Raw genomic sequence first — 15,399 nt, forward strand, 5'->3', positions numbered from 1 at the left:
TCCTTCTACCAAAGTGCATGACCATGCAATTCCCGACACTATATTCCATTTGACACTTTGCTCATCCTCCTAATCTGTCCAAGTCCATGTGTAGACACTATGCTTTCTCAATACTACCTGCCCCTCCACTTATCTATGCATCACCTGCAAACTTGGCTACAAAGCCATCAATTCTATCATTCAGATCATTAGCATATATCGTGCAAAGTTGTGGAACCTGTGTAACATCACTAGACACCAGCAGCCAACCAGAAAATGCCCTTTTATTCCCAATCTTTGCCACTGGTCAATCAGCCAATGCTCTGTCCATGCTAGTATCTTTCCTGTAATACCATGGCCACTATCTCGTTCAGCAGCCTCACGTGCAGCACCTTGTCAAACGCCTTCTGAAATTCCAAATAAATAACTTCTACTGTCTTTTCTTCATCCATCTCGCCTATTATTTGCTCAAAGAATTCCAACAGACTTATCAGGCTAGATTTCCCCTCAAGGAAACCATGCTGATTTTGGCCTATTTTATCATGTGCTGCTAAATCCCCTGCAAACTTACCTTATAGTTAGTTCTTAGGTGAAATTAGGAAGCACTCCCCAATATCAAAATGCCAGGCTTGAAATTATGCTCAGGTTTGAAGGGCGAGCTGAAGGAGATACTTATATGACCAAGGTTTGGTTGAGAATGGAGAAGCTACATTGGAGAAGTAAAGGTCGATCAGATATCATCTCAATTAGAACCAAACCATTCAAGGTGAAATCTGAAAGCAATTTTCTATAAGATGGAAAACTGGAAATTTCTCTCCAAAACGGTAGATCCTGGGTTTCAATGGGATCTGTTAAGAATAAGTTTATGAGATTTTATTTTGCATACAGGATTAAGGGATAAGCAAAAAAAAAAGGTAGGTAAATGAAGTATGAAATGAAATTTATGTTCTGACATTGGGGAGGGTTCAAAGGAGGTTCACGAAAATGATACCGGACTGAAAAGGTTATCGTATGAGGAGTGTTTGGCTCTGGGCCTCTACTCACTGGAATTCAGAAGGATGAGGGCTGACCTCTTTGAAACCGATCGAATGTTGAAAGGCCTTGATAAGAGTGGATGTGAGAGGATGCTTCCTATGGTGGAAGAGTCTAAGACTAGAGGACACAGCCTCAGAATAGAGGGGCATCCATTTAGAACAGAGATGAAGAAGGATTTATTTTGCCAGAGTTTGGTGAATCTCTAGAATTCATTGCCACAGGTGGGTGTGGAGGCTAAGTCATTAGATATGTATATGGGTATTGAGGAGGTTGATAGATTCTTGATTAGACAGGGCATGAAACAATACGGGGAGAAGGCAGGAGATTGGGGCCGAGAGGGTAAAATGGATCAGCCATGATGAAATGGCAGTGCAGACTTAATGGGCCAAATGGCCTAATTCTGCTCCTATGTCTTATGGTCTTGTAATCTATTTGAATGGAAGAACAGGCTCAATGGGACGAATGGCCTTCTGTTCCTCTGTATTAACCTGCATTTACGATGCCTCAGCCAAATCTCATGATGTGGAAACAGACTCTGATTTGTGAGAGTAGATAAACCTATACCTGCCCCATCTGTGCACTTGCCTCCAGTAGCCATGAAGACTAGGACAATATTAGAACTTGGCAAAGGAGGAACAAGAAACTGATAAAGGCAGGATAGAAAATGACAATAAGACATAAAAATGGACTAAGAACCTTTGTAGGTACCTAAAAGGAAAAAGACTAGTGAGGATAAAAGTGCTCTGATAACAACGCAAGATCTGACAGGATTTGGAATAAGGAAATTATAGAGAAAATAGATGAAAATGTTGGATCCATCTTCATTGAAACAAATCGAAAACTTGTGGAGCATATTAAAGAATCAAGCGTCCAGAGAGAATGAGAAACTGAAGAACTAAATGTTTGTCAAAAAATCATGCCAGATAAATTAATAAGTTTGAATCTGCTGGAATTCCTTGTGGACTCGGTTTTTTTTTTGGAGGACTCTGTGATTCATGTTCCATGTTACTCTTTTTCTGCCATTTGTGCAAGTCAATCAAGGCGCTTCAGAGTGGAACAGTCTCTGTGGCTGAGGCCTACACAGCACAAACTGAACCGACTGAACGGCTGTCACTCCTGGACTGTATCGGTGACTCCGCAGTTCGATGTTTAATATTCTGTGTATTATTTGTTTGCTTTTGCTGTTTGCGCGATTTGCCCTTGTTTTGTGCGTCAGATGCTTGATGAAAAGGTAAAGGACTGAAGAAGAAGGAATCTGATAGGAGAGGAGAGTGGACCATGGGAGAAAGGGAAGGAGGAGGGAGATGATAGGCAGCTGAGAAGAAGAGAATGGGGAATGGAAAAACATGCAGTCATTCACCTTGGTGCACATAACCGAGGTGTGGAGTATTTGCTAGATAGTGTTGATGTTCGAACTTATCGAGGTGTGCTTCAAGGCCAAGATGTTGCTGAGGGCCTGTGATGAGGGCAAATTTTGTGTTAACCTTTATTAAGAAACAGTTTGAAATCAGGTGTCAGGAAGTCTGTCTTGAGCACATTGGGCCTTGGTGCGAAGTAAAGTTCTAGGCTGCTTAGGCAAGATGCAACTACAGAGGCTTGCCAGCAAAAGTTTACTAGGTGAGAGATGGTGGGTTGATGTACTGAGTAGCCTGGTGCTAGATCCCACCGAAACACGCACAACAAGGTGGATGCAGGGAAGGAATTTAGGACTAGGGCACACAGTTTCAGAACAGACTAGTTTGTCTAGGAGTAAAGTGATAAGAAATTAGTTTAATAATTTATTGTGATACAGGGCAGAATAGGTCCTCCCAACCCTTCGAGCTGTGACACCCAGCAACCCCCCGATTCAATCCTCGCCTAATCACGGGACAATTTACTTTATCTTTTGTGTTTCATCCCATCCTCTGGGTTCCCCCCGCCCTTGTCTTTCTTCCCGGACCTCCTGTCCCATGATCCTCTCATATCCCTTTTGCCTATCACCTGTCCAGCTCTTGGCTCCATCCCTCCCCCTCCTGTCTTCTCCTATCATTTTGGATCTCTCCCCCGCCACTTTCAAATCCCCTACTCACTCTTCCTTCAGTTAGTCCTGACGAAGGGTCTTGGCCTGAAATGTTGACTGTACCTCTTCCTAGAGATGCTGCCTGGCCTGCTGTGTTCACCAGCAACTTTGATGTGTGTTGCTTGAATTTCCAGCATCTGCAGACTTCCTGTTGTTTGCGGAGTAACAATTATTTCACTCTTACACTTACGTACAGGAAATAACAAACAATCTTGAATCTTATGTTATAAATTATTTACAACACTCTTGTCAGTGGGAGAAGTAGCCACAGATATTGGTACTAAGACCAAGTAGATGCATGAGATAGGTTTTTGGGCAAATGTTAACTTGAACACCTTACTATTTTATGGCATGATGGTGCCCTGCTGTTTTAATGGTGTGACACTGCCCCCTACTGTTTGTATCCAAAGAAGCTGGCGTAAATACCAGCTGAATTAAAACAACAGGAATTCTGCAGATGCTGGAAATTCAAGCATCTGCAGAAATTCATGCTCGACTTCACCGCACCTTGTCCCCATTCCAACCTCACTCCTTCAGAACGCTCTGCTCTCCACTCCCTCCGCACTAATCCTAACCTTATTATTAAACCCGCCGATAAGGGGGGGTGCTGTTGTAGTCTGGCGTACTGACCGCTACCTTGCCGAAACACAGCGACAACTCGCGGATACCTCCTCTTATTTACCCCTCGATCGTGACCCCACTAAGGAGCACCAGGCCATTGTCTCCCACACTATCACCGACTTTATCCGCTCAGGGGATCTCCCATCCACTGCTACCAACCTTATAGTTCCCACACCCCGCACTTCCCGTTTCTACCTCCTACCCAAGATCCACAAACCTGCCTGTCCTGGCCGACCTATTGTCTCAGCTTGCTCCTGCCCCACCGAACTCGTTTCTGCATACCTCGACACGGTTTTATCACCCCTTGTTCAATCCCTTCCGACCTATGTTCGTGACGCTTCTCACGCTCTTAAACTTTTCGATGATTTTAAGTTCCCTGGCCCCCACCGCTTTATTTTCACCATGGATGTCCAGTCCTTATATACTTCCATTCCCCATCAGGAAGGTCTCAAAGCTCTACGCTTCTTTTTGGATTCCAGACCTAATCAGTTCCCCTATACCACCACTCTGCTCCGTCTAGAGGAATTAGTCCTTACTCTTAATAATTTCTCCTTTGGCTCCTCCCACTTCCTCCAAACTAAAGGTGTAGCTATGGGCACCCGTATGGGTCCTAGCTATGCCTGCCTTTTTGTTGGGTTTGTGGAACAATCTATGTTCCGTGCCTATTCTGGTATCTGTCCCCCACTTTTCCTTCGCTACATCGACGACTGCATTGGCGCTGCTTCCTGCACGCATGCAGAACTCGTTGACTTTATTAACTTTGCCTCCAACTTTCACCCTGCCCTCAAGTTTACCTGGTCCATTTCCGACACCTCCCTCCCCTTTCTAGATCTTTCTGTCTCTGTCTCTGGAGACAGCTTATCCACTGATGTCTACTATAAGCCTACTGACTCTCACAGCTATCTGGACTATTCCTCTTCTCACCCTGTCTCTTGCAAAAACGCCATCCCCTTCTCGCAATTCCTCTGTCTCCGCCACATCTGCTCTCAGGATGAGGCTTTTCATTCTAGGACAAGGGAGATGTCTTCCTTTTTTAAAGAAAGGGGCTTCCCTTCCTCCACTATCAACTCTGCTCTTAAACGCATCTCCCCCATTTCACGTACATCTGCTCTCACTCCATCCTCCCGCCACTCCACTAGGAATAGGGTTCCCCTGGTCCTCACCTACCACCCCACCAGCCTCCGGGTCCAACATATTATTCTCCGTAACTTCCGCCACCTCCAACGGGATCCCACCACTAAGCACATCTTTCCCTCTCCCCCCTCTCTGCATTCCGCAGGGATCACTCCCTTGTCCATTCGTCCCCCCCATCCCTCGCCACTGATCTCCCTCCTGGCACTTATACGTGTAAGCGGAACAAGTGCTACACATGCCCTTACACTTCCTCCCTTACCACCATTCAGGGCCCCAGACAGTCCTTCCAGGTGAGGCATCACTTCACCTGTGAGTCGGCTGGGGTGATATACTGCGTCCGGTGCTCCCGATGTGGCCTTGTATATATTGGCGAGACCCGACGCAGACTGGGAGACCGCTTTGCAGGACATCAACGTTCTGTCCGCCAGAGAAAGCAGGATCTCCCAGTGGCCACACATTTTAATTCCACATCCCATTCCCATTCTGACATGTCTATCCACGGCCTCCTCTACTGTAAAGATGAAGGCACACTCAGGTTGGAGGAACAACACCTTATATTCTGTCTGGGTAGCCTCCAACCTGATGGCATGAACATCGACTTCTCTAACTTCCGCTAAGGCCCCACCTCCCCCTCGTACCCCATCTGTTACTTATTTTTATGCACACATTCTTTCTCTCACTCTCCTTTTTCTCCCTCTGTCCCTCTGAATATACCTCTTGCCCATCCTCTGGGTCCCCCCCCCCTTGTCTTTCTTCCCGGACCTCCTGTCCCATGATCCCCTCGTATCCCCTTTTGCCTATCCCCTGTCCAGCTCTTGGCTCCATCCCTCCCCCTCCTGTCTTCTCCTATCATTTTGGATCTCCCCCTCCCCCTCCAACTTTCAAATCCCTTACTCACTCCTCCTTCAGTTAGTCCTGACAAAGGGTCTCGGCCTGAAACGTCGACTGCACCTCTTCCTACAGATGCTGCCTGGCCTGCTGCGTTCACCACCAGCTGAATTAACATGTCTTGTTTGTAATTAGATTTATATGTCAGTAAAGCAGGGGTGGCCAACCTTTTACATTCCATGCATCAATTTTTTCACTCACGAGTTCAGATGCACCATACAACTCCTGTACCCCCATTCAGTTCTTGTAAAATTATGTTAATATAAAACTCGTGCGTGAAAAAATTGATGCATGGAATGCAAAAGGCTGTCCACCCCTGCTGTAAAGTATCTTTTATTTTAAAAATTAGAGTTTTAAATGAAGGACTGAGAGTATTGTTGGAAACTCATTAGAAACTGGTGGCTGTAATAGTCACCTGACAGTTCTCGGGGAAGACAGGAAAACAAAGCAGTGATATGGCCATTAACATCATGCCCCTGCACCAGGGACCTGTGGTCATTGTACTATCAGCTTTACTGAGAGGGTGCTGAACAGGCAGATGGGGCTGTGCTCGCTGGAATTCTAAGCAAAGGGACAGTGCCGATGGTGAGCTCTGTTGGAGAGGGATATTAAGCCGAGAGTCCTGATGAAAGGTCTCAGCCTTGAAACATCGACTGTTTAACTCTTTTCCACTAATGCTGCCTGGCCTGCTGAATTCCTCCAGCATTTTGTGTGTGTGTGTGTGTGTTGCTTTGATTCCCTGCCTCTGCAGACTTTCTCTTGTTTGTCGTTAAACCAGAAGCTCACTTACCTTCTCAGGTCAAGATGCTTCTGCATTCCCACCATGTCCGTTATTACCAAGAATAGGAAAATCTGCCATAAAGCAGCAACACATCCTAAAGTTCAAAGTAAATCTATTATCAAAATACATATCTGTCACAATATGCAACCCTGAGATTAATTTTGTTGTGGGCATACTCAATAGCTCTATAGAGTAATAACCATAACAGAATCAATGAAAGACAGCCCAACTTGGGCGTTCAACTAGCGTGTAAAAAACAACAAACCGAGCAAATTAAAAAAAATATTAAGAACAGGGTATGATGAGTTCTTGAAAGTGTGTCTATTATTGATTGTGGGAACATTTCAATAATGGGTCAAGTGATGCTGAGTGAAGTTATCCTCTTTGGTTCAAGGGCCTGATGTTTGAGGGGTAGTAACTGTTCCTGAACCTGGTGGCGTGAGTCCTGAGGCTCCTGTGCCTTTTTGCTGATGGCAGCAGCGAGAAGAGAACATGCCCTGGGAGTTGGCGGTCCCTGAGGATGGATATTTTTCTGTGACGGTGTTACATGTAGATGTGCTCAGTGGAGGGGAGGGCTTATCCGTGATGGACAAATTGCTTTGAGAATATTCCTCAGGGCATTTAAAACTATATAGTTTGATTGGTACAATTCAAATTTTGCTTCTCACTTATGTAAAGATTCTCAATCGGTTTCACTCAAGAAGCTTCAAAGTTGTTTAATGTCATTTCCTGTACACAAGTGAAAGGAGAAGTTCTGTGCAAGAAGTCTGGCTTCTAAAACAATACAAGCTGATTTATTAGTTATAGTATATCTTGGTGAAAAGGAGTATTGTGGTTTAGTTTTAAGAGCCTACTCTTAAGTTCTGCTGCCTAGGACAATAAAAAGAATCCCAGTTTGGTGGAGACATGGTTGGTTTTATGCAGAGCTCCACCATGGTTTGTAAACTTGCACGAAAGATCATGTAAACTTGGGTGACAAAGGTTATAATTTGAAATTCTTTGATTGCTTGGGTAATCTTGGACAAATTGTGTTGAGGTGTAGTGGTGTAGAACAATGGTGATCCCTGGATGAAGTTTATTAATTCTTGTGCTTTTTGATTTTCTTTAGATGCTACAATTGTGGAGGTTTGGATCACCATGCAAAGGAATGTAAACTTGCTCCCCAGCCCAAGAAATGCCATTATTGCCAAAGTATTGGCCACATGGTGGCCAATTGCACAGTGAAAGCAGCACAGCAACAACAATCCGTCAGTTCTCAGGGAAGGCAGGAAAACAAACCAATGACAGGGCCGTTAACATCCTCCCCCTCGCCTCCCACCCCACAGGAGACGGGAGGGGAGTACAGCACCGCCCTGCTTCTGGAGGAGACGGGCGAGCACTTGGAGAAGCTACTTCCTGAATGTGCAGAGAGTGCCCTGCAGGAATCTGCCGAGGAGCCGAGCAGGCAAGGCTCATGTTTACAGAAAAGGAAAAAGACCTGACATATCGTCAGTGCTGGGAACCACTTCAGGATCTTAAAACTACCTCAGGTTCACCTCCTCTGCTGAGTCCTAAACCCAGCAGATCTCCAAAACAATCTAAAGACTTGATCATGAATCCAACTTCTACTCATTGTGACCATGGATAGGATTTGGATAGATATTCTCCTAAATGAAACCTTTTTAGACATCATTCCTCAGTAGTCCCTATTCCATCCCACGCCTTCCCCTCACCAATTCCACTCTCATGCTATCCCACACCACAGGTATTTCTGGAGATTCACTTTATGTTGAGATCTTATTTTATGTCCATTTTTCAAGAGTGAGAGGCTCATTTTCTTTTTTCTTCATCCATTTTACAGTTTTTCACTCTCTTAAGTTTTATCAATAATGGTCAGACTAGCTGACCATTTTATTCACCCTTTTGAGGCCAGCAGGCATAGGATTCTGACTATTGACAATCCAGCAATGGTTCCTTCACCCCAGCCCTATAACCATTCTCCCACGACACAGCATCAGACTTTGCTTCACCAAACACATAATCACCATGAAGATAACTGATCTGCCTGTAAGGACTTTGAATACACAAGGACGTACACCCAGATGACTCTCAGTCCTCATTGCCTGGAGTGGTGAATTTTTGATTTAAATGGAAGTTTTCCCTTCTTCTTAGGTGGGCAAGTTATGATGTGCTCCACATCTAGAAGATCTCACTTTAAACCACTGGCAGGTGAACAGGGTAACAACATAAAGCGAAGCCCCCAGAAGATGGTAATGAAATACCAGTGCTTATAGACCAGACCATGATGGATTTGGATAATTTCTCATCCATGTTTCTCAGGTTTTCTGAGTCCGTGGATCTGCAACTGCGTTCAGTGCTGGGTTACCTTTACACGGGAATACAGAACATCTCAAAGCCGGGGATGAGGCTGTGAGATTCTTTCGAGTAATTGTAACCAGTAGCATAATGCTTTTTGAAGTATTTGCCCCATGTCACTTTGAAGCTATTTGCCCATCGAACCTCCCTTGAACTGGCTGAGCTATGAACTGAGCTCCCTTGTGCATTTTTCTTTCTCTCTCCTCTTCTCCTCCCCACCACGCATGCATTCAACTTCACTCCTTCTCTCCTCGTGCTCCCCATAAGCAAGCAAGGCTATGTGAGATGAGAAGATCAGTGCAGAGGGGGCTCTGGTGAATGGCCTGTTACAGAGCAAGCAGGGATACGCTTACCTGCTGCTCACTGCTGGGTTGGTCAGTGGTGCAGTGTGGGCTGAAATTTCACTCGTCGTCAGTTGATTGGCCAGTAAGCAACAAGAAAGCAATTTTTCCATATTCCCAAACTTTGATTCCTATCACGCAGTGAGATGTGTGATGGTGTTGTTACAGGGCTTTTACTAGGAGTGTTTAGTGGCAGAGAGAGAATTTTCATGCAGACCCAGGAGAAGACTGCCCAGTTCTCCATACTGCAGCGTTATTTCAGTTTTGTTTATTGTATCTTTTTTAATAACTGAATTCCTTTTTTTACTGTTGGTTCCAGCAGTGAATGACAGATTGTTTTGACCAAACGATGAATTTAATCAGCGTGCTTAATATTATGGCTCCATAAGTTGTAAAATAAATCCCCACCCTGTGCTGATCACTTCCAACCATCAATTGACAGGATTGCGGATGTCTCACATTTAGTTATTTATCCCATTCACTCAGTGCTGTCGAGGCTGACGTCTCTCGTCTATCTCCAGCTCCCCTGGCGGTGACCATCTGGGGCAGTTTCGGAGGGTGGTTGAATTGGGCAAGATGATGGGTGTTGTCAGGGTCAAAACTGTACGATGATGGGTGGTTTCCCATCATCGAGATGGACATTAGTGAACCACCTTGCTTTTTAAAATGACAATCCAACAACTTCAAGGCCACTTTTCCAATAGCAGCTTTAAAAAAAAAGTTTGATTGAAATCAAAATCTCATACTGGGATTTGATCGGACAGCTTGCCCGAAGCATAATTGGTGCCTCAACTAATCGATGGCCTGAATGATGAAGGGGAAATTCCTACTATCACTTAATTCCAGACAGAATTAGTTCTTTGGGAGATTTCTGCTTCTTGGAGTTTTGCAAGATAGTGAGATCCCCATCATTACTTAAACATAGCGCAAGAAGAGAAATACTCTGCAGATTCCAGGAACCAGCTTGAGGTTGTACCCTTCTTTGTTGACCCTTTGGGGGATTGTGGGGTCATTGGTTTATAGAGATTAGAGCATGCAAGGCATTTTGGGGTTAGTTTCCAGTCTGCTTCTGTCCCAAAGGATTGGAGGTCCCAAAGGTGCTTCTACATCATTGGGATATCAAGGGAGATGAGTCTAGGTCCCACTACTCAGAGATTCCTTTCCTCTCGGTTTGGACCTCAGTCATCATGTGGAATTCTGTTTCCCTGCTCAACCCTCTACCTCATTTTTCTGCCACTTGGGCTTTCTTGTGGTCCAGAACACACACCAAGCTCTGTATCAGACTGCAGAAACTGCTGGAGTAGGGAGGTTCTTGCCCACTCACATTTCCATCTCCTTTGATACCAATGGTCCTACAGATTCCATCATTGGAAGCTGCTGATTTTGGAGAGTATCCAGGAGAGACTGACAGCAAGCCAGAGATTCATCCAGCCTTTGATTCATTGCTGTACCTTACTGATACTCTTAGAGACATGGATAACACCACAGATCTTGTTCCCAGTTTTGGCGATTTCCATTTCTAAATCTCACGAGAGCTCCCCTTGACACTGTGATTCTACTTGCTCTCTTCTGAGTAAGTTTCAATGAGGCGCTCGAACTTTATCTCTACATCTATGATTTGGAGGGCAATTTAAATCAGCTTCATGCTGCCTCACTTTTACTAAAGAAATGTTGATCTCAGGTATTTTTAGCAATCACTGAGCAAATGACTAGATTTGAAATGGCCTTACGAGAGCAACACTGAGGGTACCATTTCCAGAGATAAGGGGTCAGTAGCTCATTGACATGTTTGGGAGGATGCAAGGTATTTTTCCTGATCTTAAAAGTATTTTATCGCTCATAGTGTCTGCATCTCATTCCTTTGCACACCATCTCTGAGAAGCTTTCACCCATCTTTCGGGTTTGTCTAATCTCAAGAACGTCTTGCTCGATCTGCACCTGAGACAACTGACAGCTCATCGGAGTGTTGACACTCGGAGGTACGCCCTTCTGCGAGTGAAATCTGCACTGTGGAAGCGTTGTTCAGTTGCAAGATATTTTGAACCGGGTCGATATTTGTATTTTTTTTCAAGTAAACGATTGTGAGTAAAGAGATTTAGCATATCACTGGGAAGTATTCAGTAACACTGGCAAAGAAAAGTTTACAAAGTACAGACGGTTGGAAACAGTCATGAATGAAGGACTCCAATCATCAGTCTGTGTTAAGTTCTACTTTAAACTTGGACAGAATAGTGGAATCACAACCAGCATATCATTTTGTTGCTCAAATCTCCCTTGATTCCTAATGCAAAATTATGAATGGACTCTTTCCCCCCCCCCCCACCCCTCTATCTTGCCTATACAGTATAGAGCTCTTCAGTTTAAAGGTGGGATTTGTTGAGAAGAATGAATGTAGATCCACGCTGGACAGAAAGTGCATCATGACACACTCAACAATGATTTCTGGCCAGTGCCCAGCGTGACAAACTCTCACCCTTCCTTTCCACTCGATTAATTCTACCCAAACCCAATAAAATGTCCATCTCACCCAGACCATCTCAACCTCGTGGCTACCTCAAGCAGCAAGAGGCTCCTTACCGAAGGAGTGGCCAGCTTTACCAGCGTCCCTATTGAACTCTGGCCAATGAAAGACGATAGCAATACTGTACCGATGGAATGTGATATCAGTGGGTGATGTTTCCACAATACAATGCCAGCGGCAATAGAACACAATACGAAAGATCAGTGATTTTTTTTGTGCCCGTGGAACCCCGTGCCACACTATCAAATGGAAACTTCAGAACTGTTAAAATCAGTAATGAAGTCAAAACCTGCTGATTCCTTTCTCCGATTTATGGTTTGATACCAGGGAAGGAATGAGGGTCTGAGAATGCTGCATTACCTCTCCTACTTTCCAAACTGCTGACAACATCAGTGCTAAGCAAGGCAAAAGAAAACATGGAACAGCACAAACTCATAATCGAAGACCCTGATTCTCAGCATCTGAAATTCTGCAGACTATCACGGACAGGCCGGTTAGTTGAGGCTGAGAAAGGCTGGGGAGTATGGAGCCAACACTGTGATAACTGGAAAATTTCTTTGATCCAAATTAACTAGCTCTGCTGAAATTGATTTCTTTTTTTAAGTAATGTGTAAGGTCTGAATGCAGATAACAGTATGTTCTCATACAGTGCTTGCAGGCTGTGTTTTAATATATTATTTCTGTATTTTTATATATTGTAATGTATAACTGCAATCAACTAACTCAGGATGAAAAGCTCTACTCAGGGACTGTATGAAGCTATTTCATTTTGGTAGTGTAGTGTTTTGATGCATAATCAAACTGCAATGGTACAATTCTGATATTACCTTTGATCTACCTCTCAGTATTTTTTTTGTATGATGGTAGTTTTTTGATAGTCTTTCAGACCAGACATTTTTCTATGCCTGTCTGGTGATTTATAAGAAGTGATTAATGACCATGTTTAATAATAATGTTGATCTCACTGTGTCCAGTGGCTTTTACAGGGAGTGCAACAGCTTGGGATGTCCGATGTTAATGAATGGGGAGTAAATGGGAAATGATTTATAGTCAATCCCCACCCCCCAACTTCTGTATCAAACACAATTCATCAGATTTCCAGTCTCCTGCAAGCTGACTGATTTTAAGTTTCAAGTGAAAGTTTAGCTAAATACCAAATTTGAAAAGCAATAAGAGTATAAAATCAAGTTGGGACTGTATTTCATTAGTTGATTGCCTCATGTTTAAAATTCCTTAATCTTCTCAATTGTTGCCTATTAGGAGGAAATAATAGCTTCTGCATATATTTTAGATTTGAAATATTCAATTCTGTTGCTCCTTAAAGAGTCAAAGCGTTGAGGATCCCACTGTACAATCCCATGATTCTTTGTTTGATATTTGGCTTGTTGGGTGACTGTGGCCTACTGATCAAGCCAATTGCTGAGCCTTTACCTCAATTCCATTTCCCCTTATTCATAGATTATCTAAGTGAACAGAAACTTCATAGATCTGATCTGACCTGGCTGGCCTCAATGATCCATAGTGCTCAGGCAGAGAGTTGTAGATGGTGACATTGCTCTAAGTCAGGGGTTCCTACCCTGGAGTCCACAGTGATATTGGATCATGGCCTAAAAAAAGTATGGGAACTACTGCTGTAAGGGAAGGAACCTCAATGTTGAATTCGCAGTGGACTAATATTTTCCCCTTCTAATATTCTACCAGGCAAAGCAGTCTCTAAGTATCCATTCATAGTAGAACCCCCTACAAATGTATTCCCTCTTATTTCAACATATGATGGGTTGAATGTGGCTAAGATGGTTTGATAGGGTTTTTATTGCTTTTAAAGATTCGAGGTGAAATAACTTTGGGCAGCTTGCATTATTGGCCATGAGCATGAGTGGACGTAGAAGGCCAAATAGGATCTAGGTAACACACACCTACTGCCCATTACGCTGGTGGTGTTCAGGACTTTCTTCATCACGTCAGTAACTTCCTCTCGGTTTTCACTCCCGTCAGTCATGCAAATCCCCGGGTGGAGACTCAGAATTACTGGCACACTCAGATGTAGAAGGGTTCTTCATTGCTGTTTCCATAATGGGTTTGTTTGACCAGACAGAGTTTGTTAGCCCCGAGCTGAGCCTCTGACCTGGAGGACTGGTGGACCACTTTTAGTCTGGCTTCTACCCGTTGACCTGTTTGGCGTGGGTGACCCTACCAAGAACCAAAGCATAAAGCCAATGTAGCTCTCTGGGTCATTGAGACACACCAACCTCCAAACCCTACGACAAGGTTGTGGTCCTCTTGGAGGAGGTAACACACAGATAGGTTCAAATCCTGTTGGGAATCTAGCTACAGAAGGTAGAATTTACCGTGATGTATCAGATAAAAGCTAAGGCCTGTGGAATAAGAAATCAGTTAGAAAGTAGGATGTAGAACTGATCAGTTTCTCAAGAGTTGTGGTCCAAGCTTTTCTTTTCTAAGTAAGCACAAGATACAGCTAACAATCCTGAGACACTTGTAGCCACTTGATATAGAGGATTAGGAAGAGGCTGAGATTATGTGGTAGACCCTAATCTACGATCCACAAAAGGTGGAAAAATTGCAAATACTGGAAATCTGAAGTGTCCAAAAAAGAATTACGCTGGAAATTATGAGCAGGCCAGGCAGAATCCGTGGAATAAAAAACAGAATTACTGCTTCAGGTCAGCTTGTCCTGATGAAGGCAATCTGTACTGCTGAGCCGTCAGTGGAACGCACTGTAGGTGCCTGGCACAAAAAGATCATCACTGTTTTGTTTTTGATGAATATTGACTAGTCCGATCACTGTTGCACTCCCCTTTATGTGATTGTCTACAGTGTCCATTGCGAGAATGTAAACACTGCAATATTATGCAACAGGTAGAATCATTTTAGAATAGATTTGATAGAAAGGCATGAATCATTTGAACTCATTTAGTGTTCTTTTGTCTTCCCAAGTCACAGGCTGTGCTTCAGAAAGTGGATGGTTCATGCCAGTTATGTAGTGAAGTCGAATGTGTATACACAGTGTGTGTACACTTCAATTTAAATAACTATACAGAACTACCTCAGGATAGTTTACATTACCGTGACTAAAGAGTGGAACTTGCACAAGGAATATGCAATTTCCGCGGGGTTCCCCCAGTCTCTTTCTAGTTGCTCCTGTGAATAAGACAGATGTGAACACATTTTTTACTGTGCTTGTCTTGTATGTTAACAGTATAGTAGTCTAGATTAGAATTTGTTACTTAATCTCCTAAAAAATGTGATATTTATATGTTGTGTTTACCTTTTTTTTTGAAGAAACACATTTTTAAAGACACTGTTTACAGATTGATGGATATACCAAAGGATGTAATTGAGATTGTACAGGAAGAAATGACGGGAGAATGTAGCATTATTTACTGCTAATAACCAAAGCGATGCAGCCCCCCTGTGGATTATAACTGCTGTTATAGTTGATATACAGGGTGGCTGTGTGACGGCCACTGAGTGCCAGGGAACAATTCCGAATGTAACAAACACATTTTCAAGAAGTGCTTCATGACTTGAAATGGAAATTGAATTAAAAATGGATAGTGTTTTGTCTGTTTCTTGTTGCTATATTATTTTTTTCTCTACCTGTGAGTGCTTATGATATAAAGGAACATGATTCCCATTAACTTGAAACCCCAAGTGATGTTAATGT

General features: G+C 43.5%; 1 protein-coding gene across 1 annotated transcript in view; it reads left to right on the top strand.

Annotated features, from left to right (window-relative positions):
* Nucleotides 1-7,978, top strand: part of LOC134338079 (protein lin-28 homolog A-like) — a 102,400-nt gene extending 94,422 nt beyond the window's left edge. The window contains exon 6 of the mRNA XM_063033615.1: nt 7,604-7,978. Within this exon, the coding sequence (XP_062889685.1) occupies nt 7,604-7,978 (375 nt within the window). The remainder of the gene's footprint in view (nt 1-7,603) is intronic.
* Nucleotides 7,979-15,399: the final 7,421 nt, after the last annotated feature.

Source organism: Mobula hypostoma, chromosome 26 (assembly GCF_963921235.1).
Source record: "Mobula hypostoma chromosome 26, sMobHyp1.1, whole genome shotgun sequence".
In the NCBI taxonomy this organism is placed as follows: domain Eukaryota; kingdom Metazoa; phylum Chordata; class Chondrichthyes; order Myliobatiformes; family Myliobatidae; genus Mobula; species Mobula hypostoma.